This window comes from Globicephala melas, chromosome 3, assembly GCF_963455315.2.
Source record: "Globicephala melas chromosome 3, mGloMel1.2, whole genome shotgun sequence".
NCBI lineage: Eukaryota > Metazoa > Chordata > Mammalia > Artiodactyla > Delphinidae > Globicephala > Globicephala melas.
In genome coordinates this window covers 145,763,284-145,782,492 of record NC_083316.1, presented here as the reverse complement: position 1 = coordinate 145,782,492, position 19,209 = coordinate 145,763,284, and the positions used below count along the sequence as shown (strand labels likewise).

At 35.6% G+C, this 19,209-nt stretch overlaps 1 protein-coding gene across 3 annotated transcripts in view; it reads right to left on the bottom strand.

Annotated features, from left to right (window-relative positions):
* Positions 1-19,209, bottom strand: part of RANBP17 (RAN binding protein 17) — a 313,424-nt gene that overhangs the window by 218,326 nt on the left and 75,889 nt on the right. For all 3 annotated transcript variants that reach the window (XR_009563505.1, XM_030829950.2, XM_030829951.2), the window contains exon 14: positions 17,921-18,056. Coding sequence is in view for 2 of the 3 variants with exons in the window: in XM_030829950.2 (XP_030685810.1) it covers positions 17,921-18,056 (136 nt within the window). In the remaining variant the exon portion in view is untranslated. The remainder of the gene's footprint in view (positions 1-17,920; positions 18,057-19,209) is intronic.

Sequence of the window (19,209 nt, the reverse complement as noted above, 5' to 3'; positions counted from 1 at the left end):
TTTACAAATAATCATTATTTTGGAATATCCAGGATTTGGCATAGTGCTAAGCACAAGGAAGACCATAAGTGTTTAAGGAATACATGTATAAAGAATTACATGATTACATATGCCAAATAATGGTATATTTGATTTGGTATGATAAATAATACATAGGAGTCAGTTTAAAAATAATAAATTAAGCCCATTATTTTTCCAATTTAAATCCTGTATTTCTCCAAATTACATCATAATTTCAATTATTAACAGCTGCTAAGATTTTAACTTTAGATTTTTCTGCTGCAAACCTCCCTGTCTAGTACTTAATGCTCTTGAATCAACACTTAAATGCACTTAGGGAGTGGAGTGCCAAGCATAACTTGGCAAATCCATTTATAAAGCAAAAACATTAAAAAAAAAAATTAGGCCTTAGGCTGCTTTGCTCAATTTTCTATTAAGCAGAGACATAGAATGTGTTTTTTCAATAGTTAATAAATATTATCAAGTAAGATGAATTACATGGGAATGGGGGTAGAGAAATCATATTTTTAAAAAAGGGTCTGTCTGAACTCTGATGTATTATATATGTATTAGATGTATTATATGACAATTGAAAGAAAAAATCCTTGCGCAATAAAACAATCCAGCACTATAAGCATTAGCTAGGACTATAAGCACTAACCATTATCCAAGAAGGAAAACATAGCTAGCTCTGAAAACACTCTATCACACAGACAAATTATGATACATTTACACAGGAAATGTGAAAGCAGCTCAAAATGAAAGTTCGAAAACTTTTTTAAAAGTTTTAAAACACTTAATAGAAAAAAAAAAATCCCAAGTCAATGATCATTATTCTCTAAAAATCCCAAAGTCAGTGATCATTATTCTCTCTACTCAAACTTCAAAAAAAACAATCAACTTTTGAAGGTACTTTCTTCCCCCTACAACCTGCATGATATACTTGTTACACTAGAATATTTTTTTACTGTTAAATGTTTACTGTTTAAATGTTTTAAAGCTGCTACGTATTTTTCACCAAAGTGAAAATCCTATGCACAAAACAATTTTCATGTGATTTCTTAAATACTTTCTCCTAAAACTGTTATTAAATACATACACAAAAATTGTTTTGCCCAAAATTGAAATATATCCAAGTTACCTGGAAAAGGAGCAAGTACATTATTTCAACACTGGATTGCCAATTATAGTTATAGCAGTCTACTTAAGTTACCGTTACGATTATGTTTTTCTTTTTCATTATTCACGTGCTTCCCTACTCGATTTACCAGTAACTGTTACTAATATTCTACACAGGAGGATCTAACAGTTGTAGAGAGAGAATGCCATCTGCTGCTTCATGTGGTACTCAACAGGAGAAAAGCTTGATAACAGGTAAAGTAATTACAAAACACAATTTAGAAATCCATATACAAAGATGATACTTGAAAGCTGAAATATTCCCATTTCTATTTTGGATAACTTGAAAATACATCAACAGTCACTTACTGTCTTAGTACAAATTCCAAGTTATTCCACAGAATTACAAGGATACAATGTGCTTATATATCACTAGTTCATGATGATTATAAATAAGGCTTTTACTCAGGTATGGAGAGCCAGAGAAGCAAAAGAAAAGGATCACTTTGCCTGACCTTAATAAAGTTATTTCCCATTTATGAATTACTACAATATCCTATTTATGAACATATGGCTTGTACATAAAGGGACCATATAACTTATTATCCAGGGACACTTTTGAGAACAAAAGATGGAGCAATTAATTATCAATTATGCTAGCACAACAAGTGTGAACTGGGACAATCCTAGGCAAATCTGAATGCATGGTCACCTATTTATAAATTAGTATGTTGCCTTTATTCCCTTTGGCTTCCTAACAATGCCCTGAGAACCTTCCTGAAAAGCAATTTGCAAATTTTTAGAAAATAGCTAATTCAGGAGGATGAAGGCAAAAAAGGGGGAGGTGGAAGTAGAAATAACATGAGAGTGCATTCCCAGACCACGTAATGCCTCAATCTAAGTAACTACCTCAAACAGAGTGATTTTTTTACTTACTTCACTTTGTTATACTATTTGAAATTCTTTGGCACTAATAAATATCTTCTTTAGAAAAGGTAAATCCTTCCTAGGATAATTCATTCATCCATTAATTGGGAGTCTTCCCTTTTGACACCTAGCAGATGCCAAGTGTTTAGAAAAAAAGCAAATTTGTGAGGTGTGTGTTTGTGTGTTGCTGTGTGCATGTGTGTTGCTGTGCGTAGTGTGGTGATGGAGAAAAGAGAGTTACAGATCATTTCAAAGAATGAAATCCCTCTGGTGGTGACTGACTGTATAGGATGTCAAAACTGGGAGTGAAGAAAAGGAGAGAAAACCTCTAAGACTAACTTGTCTACTTGAAAATTTAAATCCTAAGAGGGAAAGGGAACTTGCTTCCTCCTCAATTTCTGGTATCTTAGTTTAGGAGGCCAAAATTCAGGAAACTTCTATTAATACTATGGCTTATCAGTGTCACTGATTAAATAGTTCTTTGTAGATCTATTTTTAAAGGAAAGTACATTCCAAGATCTAAACGACCACAATTTAACTAACTTTTGCAATTCAACTTACTGGTGAGATTTCTGTAACCAACAAAAGCAAAACTGATGTTTATGGGTAGGGTTGGCTTGAATAAATAAAGGGAATTAAAAACAAAGTTCAAAATTTCCACCTACTGATAAATATTCAGAAGCCAAGATCTCTGTGTGTGTGTGTCTATAAAAAAGGTTCTTCCATATCCCATTTTAAAATTTACAATTCAATTTTAACTGGATTAAAAATTACAATGGGGGATTCAGATCAAGATCGTGGAGCAGGAGGACATGGGACTTATGAACACATCAAAAATACATCTACATTCGAGAAATTCCCACTGAAAACTAAAATAACTGGAGAGTTGCTAACTCTTGTACAACCAAGGCTGTAAGAAAGATCCACACGGAATCCAGTAGGAAGGAAAGAGAAACGATCAGGTCAGGACCTGGGTCCCTGGGAGGGGACCAAGAATAGGAGGGGGATCCTCTCTAGGGAGTGAGAGGTTCAAGTCACATATTGGGTGCTCCAGCCCTGCAGTCTGACACCACCAATACAAGTTCCCTTAGCTGGTCAGAAAACCAGTGGGAAAAACAGGAAGGCTGTAAGAAACCTAGATTCTGCTGGTGAAGGGCATACACACACTTGGTTACTCTTGAAATAAAGTGGAGAAAGCAGAGTGAAACTGCCCTAGACTCCTACAAGTTTCCTGTGATTGTCCCAACGCAAGGCCCAACCTCAGTTAAGCGCCCACGTTGGCCCTGCTTGCTTTGCAACATGGTTCCACACTGGGGCTAGGGCTGCAGTGGCTCAGGGGAGTGCTCAGTTGTGAGGGACAAAGGTGGCTTGAACCCTGAACAAAACCCGAATGGGATATGGGCGGTCATTACTGGCATTTATGGAAGCAGTTTGACATAAGTGGTCTAGGACTCTGACTCCAGCTGGGATTGCCACAATCCTGTGCCCAGATCCACACCAAGGGCCTGCTCCAGCCCCTGTTGCTCCAGCACTGCTCCCCTCTAGGGCAAGGGTGCCAGTGCTGGGAGGAGGAAGAGAACACACATAGAGGGAACAGAGCCAGCTCAGACCTGATCCTCAGGGCTTCTATTTCAGCAACTTGAAACCTGCCCCTGCCCCCAGTAGGACAGTGACAGCCACTGAGCAGAGGAGAAAAAAAACCCTAAAGGACCCGATCACCATCAATACTAAACCTTCCATAAAAGAAACGTAAAGTGTCTTCTCTAAAGTGCAAAAGAAAAGGATATAACAAGAATTAAGTATCTATAGGATAGGAAAAAAAAAACTCACTAGTAAAGGCAAATATACAGTAAAGGCTGGAGATCAACAACTTATATAAGCTAGCACAAAGATTAAAGGACAAAATATTGTAAAGTCAACTATAACTACAAAAAACATTAAAGGGATAAACATGAAGCTGTAAAATACAACATCACAAGCACAAAATGTGGGAGAGGAGAGTAAAGAAATATAGATCTTTTGTTTTCTTTTTTTAATTTATTTATTTATAGCTGTGTTGGGTCTTCGTTTCTGTGCGAGGGCTTTCTCTAGTTGTGGCAAGTGGGGGCCACTCTTCATTGCGGTGCGCGGGCCTCTCACTATCGTGGCCTCTCTTGTTGCGGAGCACAGGCTCCAGACCTGCAGGCTCAGTAATTGTGGCTCACGGGCCCAGTTGCTCCACAGCATGTGGGATCTTCCCAGACCAGGGCTCAAACCCGTGTCCCCTGCATTGGCAGGCAGATTCTCAACCACTGTGCCACCAGGGAAGCCCAGAAATATAGATCTTTTAGAATGATTTGAACTTAAATGAATACCAGTTTAAAACAAGTAGATATAGTTATAGGCCAACACATATGAACCCACAATGACCACGAGTCAAAAACCTACAATAGATAAACAAAAACTAGAGAGAAAGGGATACAGGCATACCACTAAAACAAACAAACAAATCATCAAACCAGAACAGAAAAAAAGAAAAGAGAACTACAAAAACAACCAGAAAACAAGTAACAAACTGGCAATAAGTACATACCTATCAATAATCACTTCAAGTGTCAAAGAACTAAATGCTCCAATCAAAAGACACAGGGTAGCTGACTACATAAAAAAATAAGACCCATCTCTATGCTGCTTATAAGAGACTCACTTCAGAGCTACAGACACACAGACTGAGCATGAGGGGATGGAAAAAAAGATATTTCACGCAAATAAAAGCAAGAATGCCGGGGTAGCAATACTCATAGCAGACAAAATACACTTTAAAACAAAGACTATACCAAAAGACAAAGAAGGGCATTATAAAATGATAAAGAGATCAATATAAGAAGCAGATATAACACTCGTTAACATATATGCAACTAAGACAGGAGCTCCTAAATATATAAAGTGAATATTAATAGACATACAAGGAGAAGGTGACAATAACACAATAATTGTAGGAAATTTTAATGCCCCATTACATCAATACACAATGATCCTGACAGAAAATCAATAAGGCAACAGTGGTCTTAAATGACACATTAGATCAGTCGGACTTATTTAGCAGATATCTACAGGACATTCCATCCCAAAACAGAAGAAAATACGTTCTTTTCAAGTGCGCATGGAATGTCCTCCAGGATAGATCACATGCTGGCCACAAAACAAGTTTCTACAAATTTAAGAAAACAGAAATTATATCAAGCACTTTTTCCAACCAAAACAGTATGAAACTAGAAACCAATTATGGGAATAAAATTGGGAAAAACAAACACATGGAGACTAAACAACATGCTACTAAAAAACCAATGGGTCAATAAAGAAATAAAAGAGGAAATCAGAAAATACATCAAGACAAATGAAAGTGGAAACACAACTTTCCAAAATCTATAAGATACCAACAAAAGCAGTTCTAATTGGGAAGTTTATAGCAATACAGGGCTTCCTCAAGAAACAAGAAAAATCTAAAATAAACAACCTAACCTACCACCTACAGGAATTAGAAAATGAAGAACAAACGAAGCCCAAAGTCAGCAGAAGAAAGAAAATAATAAAAATCAGAGAGGAAAAATATAAAATAGAGACAAAAATAACAATAGAAAAAAAATCAATGAAACAAAGGGCTGGTTTTTGAAAAGATAAACAAAATTGATAAGCCTTTAGATAGGCTCCTCAAGAAAAAAAAAGAGGACACAAACAAACAAAATAAGAAATGAAAGAGGAGAAATAACCAACACCACAGAGATACAAAAAAATTTTTTTTTTTTTTTTTTTTTTTTGTGGTACGCGGGCCTCTCTGGTACTGTTGTGGCCTCTCCCGTTGCGGAGCACAGGCTCCGGACGCGCAGGCTCAGCGGCCATGGTTCACGGGCCCAGCCGCTCCGCAGCATGTGGGTTCTTCCCGGACCGGGGCACGAACCTGTGTCCCCTGCATCGGCAGGCGGACTCTCAACCACTCTGCTACCAGGGAAGCCCAAGAGATAGAAAAATTGTAAGAGAATTCTATAGTTATATGTCAACAAACTGGACAACCTAGAAGAAATGGACAAATTTCTAGAAACATACAACCTTCCTTGACTGAATCAGAAACAGATAATCTGAACAGACTAATCACTAGAAGTAAAATTGAATTTGTAATAAAAAAAAAATCCCAGCAAACAAAAGTCCAAGACCGAATGGCTTCACAGGGGAATTCTACCAAAGAGCTAATACTGATCCTTCATAAACTACTCCAAACAATTGAACCGGACAGAACACTCCCAAATTCATTCTATAAAGCCACCATTACTCTAATACTAAAACCAGTCAAAGACACTACAAAAAAATTTTTTTACAGGCCAATATCTCTGATGAATACAGATGTAAAAATCCTCAACAAAATTTTAGCAAACTGAATCCAACAATATATAAAAAGGATCATACACCATGATCAAGTGGGATTTATTCCATGGACTTAAGGATGGATTGATATTCACAAATCAATCAAAATAGCACATTAAATTGTTAAACAGAATCATAAAGCATGTATACTTTGTGTCTAATTTTTCATTCATCATCATGGCTAAATTGATTATCATCAATTTACCCACATTTCTGCATGTATCATAATATTTTTCTTTTCTTTTACTGCCATGTGGTACACATTAATTTATCTATCCATTAGACTGTTGGTGAAATAGGTTTCCAGTTTGGGGACATTATAAATGAAGCTACTATGAACATTCCTATATAAGTCACTTGGATATATAAACTTATTTCTTCTGGGTAAATACCTAAGAGTGAAACTGATGAACTATAGGGTAAGCTCTGTTCAGCTTTAGTAGACTCATCAAATAGTTTCCCAAAATGGATACATCAGTTTACACTGCCATCAGCAACACATCATAGTTTCATGTATTCCACACCATCGTCAAGGCTTGGGTTTATCAGTCTTTTCATTTTTAGCCATTTTGGCAGGCATGAAATGATACTTCTTTCATATTTCTCTGATGATTAACAATGTTGAGCATTTTTTATGTGATTATTGGCCATTTAGATATCTTCTTTAGTTGTGCTTATTTAAATCTTTTCCCCATTTTAAAAGTGAGCTTTAGTCCTTTTTTGGTAGTAGTTGAGACATTCATACAACCACACATTTAAAGTGTACAATTAATTGGTTTTAGTATATTAACAGATATTTGCAACCATCATCACTACCAATTTTTGAATATTTTCAACACAACATAAAGAAATCTTTACTAGACAATAATCTACATTCTGTTTCTATAGATATGTCTATTCTGGAAATTTCCTATAAGTAGAATCACACAATATTTGTTCTTCTGTGAATGGCTTCTTTCACTTAGCGTAATGTTTTCAAGGATGATCCATGGTGTAGCATGTATCAATACTTCACTCCTTTTTATGAGTGAATAATATTCCATTTAGGGATATACCACATTTTATTTATCCTCTCTTCAGTTGATGGATATTTGGATTTTTTTGACTTAATGACTACAAGAAATGCTTCTACGAATAGTGTGTAAAGTTTTTATGTGGATGTGTGCTTTCACTTCTCTTGGGTATATACAGAGGACTGGAATTACTGGATCATATGGCAACTCTATGTTCAACTTTTTGAAGAACTTCCAATCTGTTTTCCAAACTAGCTGCACCATTTTACATTGCAACAGTGTATGAAGGTCCAACTTCTCCACATCTTTACCGATATGTTATTATCTGTCTTTATGATTATATCCATCCTAGGGGTGAGTGAAGTGGTATGTCATTATAGTATTGAAATGAATTCTCCTGAATTATGGTGATTTAATTTCCCATGAATTATAATTTCTATTACATTAATTTCTACTCTTACTTTATTATATCCTTCCTTCTGCTTACTTTAGGTTTAGTTTCTTATTTTTCCAGTGTTAAGGTAGAAGGTTAGGCTATTAAAGATGTTTCTTCTTTTTTAATGTAGGAGTTTATAGCTATAAAGTTAGACCTAAGTACTGTTTTAAATGAATCTTATAAGTTAGGGTATATTGTGTCTTCATTTTCCTTCACCTAGAAGTATTTCCTAATTTCGCTTCTTATTTCTTCTTTGACTCATTGGTTATTTAGAAGTGTGTTGTTTAATTTCCACATATATGTGAGTTCCCCAAATTTCTTTTTTACTGAGTTCTATTCATTCCATTGTGGTTGGAGAACATACTTTGTATTATTTCAATCCTCTTAAGTTTACTGAGTTTTGTTCTATGGTAAAGCACGTAGTCCATCCTGGACAATGTTCTGTGTGTACATGGGAAAAAAGTATATTCTGTTGTTGTTGGGTGGAGTGTTCTGTAGTTGTCTGTGGTCCAGTTAGTTTATAGTGCTGTTCAAGTCTACTACTTCCTTATAGATCTTCTGTCTAGTTGTTCCATTCATTATTGAAGCTAGGGCATTAAATTCTTCAATTAACATTGTTATTTCTGTCAGTTTTTGCTTCATGTAAAAAACAGAGGCTTTAGTTTTTGCCTCTGTTCTTAGGTAGTAATATGTTTGTAACTGTTATATCTTCCTCATGGGTTGATTATTTTATCATTATAAAATGTCCCTCTTCATCCTTAGTGACATTTTTTGTTTTAAAGTCTATTTTGTTTGATATTAGTATAGTCACTCCAACTTTTTTTTTTTTTTTTGGCGGTACGTGGGCCTCTCACTGTTGTGGCCTCTCCCATTGCAGAGCACAGGCTCCAGACACGCAGGCTCAGGGGCCATGGCTCACGGGCCCAGCCGCTCCGCGGCATGTGGGATCTTCCCGGACTGGGGCACGAACCCGTGTCCCCTGCATCGGCAGGCGGACTCTCAACCACTGCGCCACCAGGGAAGCCCAACTCCAACTTTTTTATGGTTGCTGTCTGTATATCTTTTGCCATCCCTTTACTTTCAATCTACTTGTATCTTTGAATTTAAAAAGTGTGTTCTGTAGATAGCATGTTGGACATTTTTTTTTAATCTGACAATCTCTGCCTATTGGTTAGATTATATAATCTATTCTAAATGTAATGTTGTTATTGATATTGTTAGATTTATGTCAGCCATTTTACTTTTTAAAAAATGTCTACTGTCTTTTTTGTTCCTCTAGCTTTCCTGTACTGCTTTCTTTTGCATTAAGCAAATATTTTCTAATGTAACATTTTAAAAACTTTAATGACTTTTTTCACTATACATTTTTTTGGTAACTTTCTGGGTGGTTGCTTTTGGGCTCAGTATATACATCTTAATAGAATCTACCTCAGATTTACACTAACTTAGTTCCAATGAGATAAAGAAATGTTGCTCCTACATAGCTCTAGTCTTTTTGCTCCCCTTTTGTAATATTGTTATTGTACGTTATAACATATTACAACTACACATTACAAACCCAACAATAAACTATGGTTATTATTTCTTTAGGTAATTTTGTCTTTTAAAGTTGAGAGAAAAAAAAGTAAGAATATGTTTAAAGTGTTTGCTAGATAAACATTCTTATTTACCATTTCTAGTTCTCTTTATTGATTCTTATATTTGAGTTACCATCTTGTGTCATTTCCACAACTCCACTTCCACCCACCTTTCTTTTTCCCCACCCACCTTCTGTGTGCTGCTGTTGATATCTCTACATGTTATATGCTATCGATACAGTGTATATGTATATAAAATATGTAACTGTTATATACAATTGCTTTTCAATCAGTTAAGAGAAGTACCGTATTTTATAATTGCTTAATTAGCTTCACTAGTGCTCTTGGTTTTTTCCGTGGATCCATATGAATTTGTCTGAGATCACCTGCTTTCAGCCTGCAGTACCTCATTTAGCATTTCTTATAAGGCAGCTCTGATAGCAATGCATTCTCTCAGTTTTTGTTTATCTGAAAATGTCTTTAATTCTCCTTTCATTTCTAAAGATAGTTTTGCTGGATATAGAATTCTTGGTTACCAGTTTCTTTCAGCATTTTGAATATGACATCCAAATGTCTTCTGGCCTTCACTGTTTCTAAAAATAAATCAGCTATTAATCTTATTGGAGTTCCCTTGTATGTGAGGAGCAGTTTTTCTCTCGTTGCTTTCAAATTTTTCTCTTTGTCTGTCTTTCAGCATTTTTACTATGGTGTGATTTTAGTATGGACCTTTCTCATTACACTTCTTTGATGGGTAATATTTTTCAACAAATGTGGTAATTTTTAAGCCATTATTGCTTTAAATATATTTTTCTGCTTTCTTTCCTTTTCTTTTTTTTTTCCTTGCCGTATGCGGGCCTCTCACTGCCGTGGCCTCTCCCACTGCAGAGCACAGGCTCTGGACGCACAAGGCCCAGCGGCCATGGCTCACGGGCCCAGCCGCTCCATAGCACGTGGGATCTTCCCAGACCAGGGCACGAACCCGTGTCCCCTGCATCGATAGGCGGACTCCCAACCACTGCGGCATCAGGGAAGCCCTCTGCTCCTTGCTGTCCTCTTTGTTACTCCTCCTACCAGGTACTCCATATGCTTGTTGGTGTACTTAACGGGGATCTACAGTTCTCTCAGGCTCTGTTCATTTTCCTTCATTCATTTTTTTTTTCTTTTGTGGTACACGGGCCTCTCACCATTGTGGCCTCTCCCGTTGCGGAGCACAGGCTCCAGACACGCAGGCTCAGTGGCCATGGCCCATGGGCCCAGCCGCTCTGCAGCATGTGGGATCTTCCCGGACCGGGGCACGAACCTGTGTCCCCTGCATCGGCAGGCGGACTCTCAACCACTGCGCCACCAGGGAAGCCCTCCTTCATTCTTTTTTGTCTGTTTTTTGAATTCTATAATCTCTAGCCATCTGTTATGGGCTACATGTTTGTGTCCCCCAAAATTCATATGTTAAATCTTTAACTTCCAAAGGAATGGTATTAGTAAGTGGGGTTTGGGGGAAGTAACGAAGGTTAGGTGAGGTCATGAGGGTGGGGCCCTCATGATGAGATTAATGCCCTTATAAAAAGAGGAGCAGACAAAGAACCACTCTCTCATTTTTGGCATGGAGCAAGGAAGGACATGTGAGGACACTATCAGGAAGAGGGCCCTCACCAAGAACCTAACCACACTGGCACCCTAATCTCGGCTACCAGCCCCCAAAACTGTGAGAAATAATTTTTTGTTGTTTAAGCCACCCAGTCAATGGTATGTATTATAGCAGCCCAAACTAAGACATAGTCAATCTTCAAGTTTGCTAATTCTTTCTTCTGCGAGTTAAAATATATTGTTGAGCCCCTCTAGTATACTTTTCATACCAATTATTGTACTTTTCAACTACAGAATTTCTATTCGTTTCTTTTTTTAAAAATTTCCCTTTATCGATATTCTCTATTTCATGACACATTGTTACCACTTACTTTACTTAAGTGATCTTAATGATACTGAGTCTCCAATTCATAAACATAGTATATATATGTCCATTTATTTGGGGCTCATTTAATTTTTTACAACAATGTTTTAGAGTTTACACTGTACACGTCTTGTACATCTTTCATTAGATTTATTCCTATTTTATGAAGGGCTTTTGGGGTATTAGAGTAGATGGTATTTTTAAAATTAAGTTTTCCAATTGTTTGTATACCTGAAATATTTTTTTTTTAATTTTATTGAAGTATAGTTGATTTACAATGTTGTATCCAAAATACTCTTAAATAAGTCATCCGTACACGTGAGCATCTTTAAAGTATGTTCTTAGAATTTATGTTCCCTGATCCAAGAGTATATGCATTTTTAACCTTCTTAAATATTGCTAAACTGTTTTCCAAAGCAATTTTACCAATTTGGATTCCACCAGCAGTGTAGAGTGTTTGCTATTTTACTTCCTGACAAATACTTAACACTTGTCAGACTTTGTAACTGTTTCCAGCTAACAGGTATAATATGGTATCTCACTGTAGCTTTAATTTGCATTCTCGAGTCCACAAAAGGATGAACATTTCTTCATGTTTATCGGCAACTGTGATTTCCTCTTCTGTGAATTGTTTATTCACATCTTTTGCCCATTTTTCTACTGAGTTGTTTTTCTCTTATTGATTCATAGAAATTGTTTATATAACTGAATATTGATTCTCTTTAAGTTACATGTATTACAAATATCTTACAACCTGTCTACAGGTTGTCTTTTTACTTTGTTTACTGTACCTTTTTTATCCACAGAAGTTTTCACTTTTAAAATGGGTAGAATTTATCAACCTTTGTATCTACACTTTGGGCTTTTTATGTCTTAAAAAAATCCTTCCCTACCCCTAAATCATAATCTTCTACTTTGCACACTAAGAGTCCTCTAACTTAGTTGGATTTGATATTTGTGTGCTGTGAATAATATAATTTTTACATAGATATAACAAAATATATTTGTAGCATTTATTTAACAGTCTGTCTTTTCCTTATTTATATACTGTTTAAATATAGACATGGATAAATTTTCTATTTTTTTTCTTTATTTGCTATCTTCCCTCTTTAATTTATAAACTTACTGGGGAGATGGACCATCCTATTTGCCTTTGTATCCCTGGCCTTAATATAAAGTAGTTACTTATTAATATTCATTGGATAATTGAAATATGCAAGCAGGAAATAAATACACAGCAGCACATATACATCACGTCATAGAATAGAATGCAGTATCAAAAGAAAAAGTTGCAAAGGTAGGTGAAGTTTGACCATAAGAAGAAATTTATTTTGTAAATAATGGGAAATCAATAATAATTTTAAGCAGAGAAATGACACAGTAAGAAATGTGTTCCCTGAAGAACGGCAAAATTTAAAGACTGACAAAAGCAAGTATTATGACAATATACAGCAACACACACCTACTCTGCTGGGGGAGGAAGAATAAACTGTTACAACACTTAGGAGGGCAACTTGATAATATCCTGTAAAGCTGAAGATATGAACATTCCACAACCTAGCAATTCCACTCCTAGTATTTACCTTCAAGAAAATCATACAGGGCTTCCCTGGTGGCACAGTGGTTGAGAGTCCGCTTGCCGATGCAGGGGACACGGGTTCGTGCCCAGGTCCGGGAAGATCCCACATGCCGCGGAGCGGCTGGGCCCGTGGGCCACGACCGCTGAGCCTGCGCATCCAGAGCCTGTGCTCCGCAACGGGAGAGGCCACAACAGTGAGAGGCCCACGTACCGCAAAAAAAAAAAAAAAAAAAAAAATAGATACTCATACATATGCATGAGGAAATAGGTATTAGTATACATACTGCAGTATTTTTTGTAAACGTTAAAACTGGAAACACCTAATGTATATTTAAAAAAAAAGAATATATAATGGCACAGTAATATATTGTAATACCATTAAATAATTAAAATACTTAAAACTATACGTATCAGGGCTTCCCTAGTGGCGCAGTGGTTAAGAATCTGCCTGCCGACGCAGGGCACACGGGTTCAAGCCCTGGTCCCAGAAGATGCCACATGCCACGGAGCAACTAAGCCTGTGCGCCATAACTACTGAGCCTGCGCTCTAGAGCCTGCGAGCCACAATTACTGAGCCCATGTGCTGCAACTACTGAAGCCCGTGCACCTAGAGCCTCTGCTCTGCAACAAGAGAAGCCACCGCAATGAGAAGTCCATGCACCACAACGAAGAGCAGCCCCCACTCACCGCAACTAGAGAAAGCCTGTGCACAGCAACGAAGAACCAACATAGCCAAAAATAAATAAAACAAATAAATTAAAAAAAAAAGAATGACACCTGTTCTTTGAAACAAACAAACAAAAACTACATGTATCATCATGGATAAATCTCAAAAACAATGTTGATCAAAAAAGGCAAGTTTCTGCCTAATAATTTTCTATAAAGTTAATAATACTATGTTTTGTTAATAAATACACAGAAATGTGGGAAAGAATGATATCGTGCATGAAAATCACACTAAATTTAGGGTAGTGGTTACTTTTGGGCAAGAAGTGAGGCAAACAGAATCAGAGCAATATGTTTTCAATATTTAATTTTAAAATATACAGATCTGAAGTAAATATGGCAAAGCATTCAGATTTGACAAAGCTGGAAGATGGATGTGTGACTATTCATTACACTATTCTCTCTGGTTTTCTACTGAAGAAAAGATTACTCTGGTGGCAGTATGGAAACTGGACTGGAAGAAGGCAAAAAGGAAACAAAGAGTACAACCAGAAGACTTCTGAAATCTAGTGAGAAATGTAAGCAGTAACAAGAATAAAAAGGCAAGTTCCACTCCTGAGAAAGGAGTGGAACTGAGAGATATTTAGGCAATAAAATCAGCAAGAATAGGTGACATATTAGACATAAGAAATAAGAACAAAGTGGAAATTTTGGGTTAAAAGTCATTCTTCCTCAAAAAAGAAAAGTAGGTAGAAAGCATTTTAGAAGACAATGTTTCTTTTTAGAACCTGTTGAGCTTGAAAGGCCCATTCAATATCCCTGTCAAAGATCCAACAGGAGGCAATACAGCAAAGTGGTTAGCAGCAAAGGCTCTATCAAGTGTCCTGGGTTCAAATCCAGGTTCAACCACTTAATCAAATTAACTATTCCAAGCCTCAGTTTCCATATCTGTAAAAAGTGGTGGGGATGTTAATAAAGATAACTATTTCCATGGAGTTTCTGTGAGATGAAATTAGATGCCTGTCAAGTGCTGAGCAAAGTCTTTGGCACAGACTAATTGCTCAATTAATACCTACAGCTACTATTTATGATTTTTCTTTCTCACTTATAGGACATACTTCTATACAATCACTTCAATGATTCCCACCTTGGTTCCTGGAGCATTTATTTCTCTAAATTATATTATTTTGCACATGAAGGCTTTTATAGAATTTTTAAGATGCTTATTAAGGGTATACCTTACTTAAAATTGTCAAACAGGGCTTCCCTGGTGGCACAGTGGTTAAGAATCCGCCTGCCAATGCAGGGGACATGGGTTCGAGCCCTGGTCCGGGAAGATCCCACATGCCGCGGAGCAACTAAGCCCATGAGCCACAACTACTGAGCCTGTGCTCTAGAGCCCATGAGCCACAACTACTGAAGCCCGCATGCCACAACTACTGAGCCCGCACGCCTAGAGCCCGTGCCTAGAGAAGCCACTGTAATGAGAAGGCCGCGCACCACAACAAAGAGTAGCCCTGACTCGCCGCAACTAGAGAAAGCCCGTGTGCAGCAACAAAGACCCAGTGCAGCCAAAAATAAATAAATTAAATAAATCAATTATTATGTCTTTTTAAAAAAACGGTCAAACAACTTCACTAAAGTCAGCATCATTTTCCAACTCAAGAACATACCCTTTATTACCTGAAAGTATTATACATGATATCTAGACCCTATTCCTATGAAATTCTACTAAATATATACATTCAACCATTATCTAGTAGAAAGCATACAAGGAATATGCCAAGCATGTGGAGGTGATAACAATAAAGAAGACAGAACAGTCCTAACCCAGATTATAGTCTCTATATGTTTTGCTAAGAAATAATTACAATGCAGTATAATAATCCTAAAATAGGAGACAGAAACTCTCCCAGAATTTAAGTTAAGAAGCGCATCCTAAAGGATGGGGTATCTGACGTGAAAGAAAAGTAGAAGTTAGCTAAGTAAGGCAGGGAAGTGGAAGATGAATTAAAAAAAATAGTGCCCTAGGCAAAGGAAACAATTTTTTTCAAAGGTCCAGAATTGAAAGAGAATGTAGACTGTTAAAGGAGCTGAAAAAAATTTAGTACACATAAAGTATGTAATACAAGTATGGAGTAGTGAAGCATGAAACTGATGACATACATAGAAAAGAGACGGAAGAACTTTAAGTCATACTCTATATGATCCAATTAAATGACATAATGCTTAAGAGAGCTTTGGAAAGTTCCTGGTACAAAATAAGTACACACTGAACATTATTCGCTTACTTTAACCTAATGCTCTCCCTTTTTTTGCCATAATCCGGAATGCTCTCACCAAAAAATATCTTCCATCTGGTCCTCCTTAGTGTGGTTGACAGAAAAACAGTATGTAGAGGACTTATTTTAAATGTCTTAGACAGTCTTTTCTTTCATTTGTAAAATGGGAACAATAATACCAAACTTGCAGGCTTGTTATAAGACCTAGAGAGAATGTGAAGAGTTCCTAGAAGAGTGCCAGGGCACACAATAAGGACCCCCAAAACAGTTCCTACTAAGGCAGATCAGCAGACAAGCCAAAAAAAAGAAAAGTGGAAAGCTTTGGCCTCACTTCAAGGTTATGCAGTAGGAATGCCTCAGAAATAAAATCACCTTATTCTCTTTGAAAATAGGATAAGATGCATCAAAAATGTTAGAGTAAAATTAAAATAAAAGAATCAACACCAGTCTGATGATGTGTTTATTTTTTCCTAATATGTAAGCAATTTCAAAAAAGAAAAACTTATCTTTTATAATTCACTTTTTTCACAATTACCTTATATTAAAAGTTATATACATATAAGAATCTTCAGGAAAAAAACTTCTCAAACCCATTGCCCTAAAACAATCGATTTCATTTTACATAATTATTTCCAAGTGCTTTAACCACAATAATTTTAAGGCTTTTCCACTCCATATTACACTGTTCTGATTTAGGACCCAGACCAAATGGATATTAGATAAGCAATGTTTCAAGAGTATTCACTTTTGCAAAAGCAAAATAAACTCTCTGGGTACATTTAAAACAAGACAGTTTATCATAATTCAATGTGTACCCTGTATAAATTTTATACCATGTAATTTTTGTCTGATTCTAATTTGCCTTACTGTCAACCTAAAACAGTTATATCTAGCTACTCCTTTTTCTCCCTAGTTGTCTCATTCAATGTCAGCTTAACTCTAAGAAAATTTTTTTGATATTAATCCTGAATGAAAACAAATCCTAAATGGCAATAAAATATCACAATGTATTTCACAAAGAAAGCATCAAACTACATCACCTTCTTAAAAAGCAAAGAAAATTTTACCTGAAGTAAACTAAAGGATGATCTTAACAAAATCAAATACTTTTCATACTACTATACAACTACTATTAACAGAAAACCATAAATGAACTGAAGGTTAAGCTAAATTTCCCAGGGAAAACAAAGCTCAGTTCAATATAAAAAGCTTATTCTAGAACTTAATCTCTTAACATTACTAATACAAACTATAAATCCAAAGGAGATAAGAATATCCTTAGGACTTCCAACAGAGAAGGTTTTGGAAAGTTATTACTCTAGGAAGAAAAGAAAAGAAAAAAAAAAACCTCATAGATCTTACTCAGTGTCCAAGTGCTACTAAATATCTGGTTAGGGTTCACATAAATGCCCTCAATAATACCTTAATGCCTTAAGATCAATTCATCTGAACTTGCTAATGCTAAACTTTCAATCACCATAGTAGAAATGTTCCCTTCACTAAGTTAACTGCAGCCTCTCAAAGGCATGTCTTACTCTTCTTGTCCTCATCATTTATCATGTAAAAATGCCAAGAAATGAGTGGAAAATACACTGGAAACCACAAAAATAAGTATCAAAAAAACCCCCCACCAAAACCCTCAGAACTACTAAAAGAGTAAATCGTATGTTTTAAACCTTGAAATACAATAAGGCAAAATTCATTAAGGTGTTTAAAATAATCTTAACTAATGACTAACCACATAAAAAATATTCTCTAACTCTGCCAATCAATCTTCAAAGACAATGGTAAATCTAGGCATAAAACAAGCAATCTCACATTGCCTTCAATACCAATTAATCAACTGACTTCAATTGATCAACTAAATTTCTTATGTAGAAATTGCCCAAATATATCATTCAGCTTAAAGCTGTTACATGTGAACACCTTTCTTCATCTTCAATAACATTAATTTTAATCTCTAGTAAAAACCTACCTTTGAGGTTCGCTGAAGTTGATCACCAACATATGTTTTACGAAACTGATCCAAGAACCACAGAATTGCAAGTTCTATTTTCTCATTAGAACACTGAGGCAATCCGGTATCCATTAAAGATATAAGCTGAAAAACTCTTTTCATGAAGGAAAAAAGAAGCTTCAGTAAAAATTCTTAGAGAAATACCATTAAAACATTTATCATCAATTTTACGTAATATAAAAAGTGGAAAAATACAAATGCTTATAACGAAAATATTTTTAAAAATCATCTGAAATCCTACCATGAAGAGATACTACAATTTGGTCTAATTCCTTCTAGCCCTTTTTCCTAACACATGCACTTCATATACATGCATACAAACCTACATGGACATGCATTTATTATTTTACTAAACATTTATATATAGATACATATGACATATACATATATAGTAAATATCTACAATTATAACTATTATATAAACGCAGGTATTAACTTACATATTTATGCATATATATAATATTTTAGTAAAAGAAAAATGATATTGAATGTGTAGTTTTGTATTTTACTTTTTCATTACAACATATTTTCATATAACTATATATTTTGGGGTCATATGGTTCAAAATACAAAAAAAAGAGGTACAGCCATCAAGCTGTATCACTTTCTTAATGAGTAATAAAAATTTTACCTGAAATAAATTACAAGATGATCTTAACAAAATCAAATATTTTTATTACAGGTATGCAACTATTATTATCAAAAAATCATAAATGAACTAAAGGTTAAATTAAATTTCCTAGAGAAAAAGCTTAATAGAATAAAAAGCTTAGTCTAGAATTTCCCCCCACCCCCAAATCCTTCTGTTATCTATCTATTTTCATTAAAATTTTCCAGTGAATGGCTGCCAACTGCCTGGTGCTAACAAAATTAGCATATCATAATAAAATTTTTAAGAAACAGAAGTAGAAGTTCTGGAGGAGACAGCACCTATTTCTCTTTTTTCTCATTATGCAAAGGCGGATATGCCTAGCCCTAACCCACTCACTTCCTTCCATGTATGCACACGAGAAGATACACACACATGCTGTTAACAGTTTGTGTCATTCCAGAGACTTTTAAAATGTATGTATGACTATACATTCTCCTCCCAACTCTTTTACACATATGGAGCATACTACACCGTTATATTGTTAAACCTAGCTTTTTTCATTTAATAATATATCTTAGAGATCTTTTCATGTCAGATATAAAGAGCTTCCTTATTCTCTTTTTACAGCTGCTGAACATCATTATATGAACATACC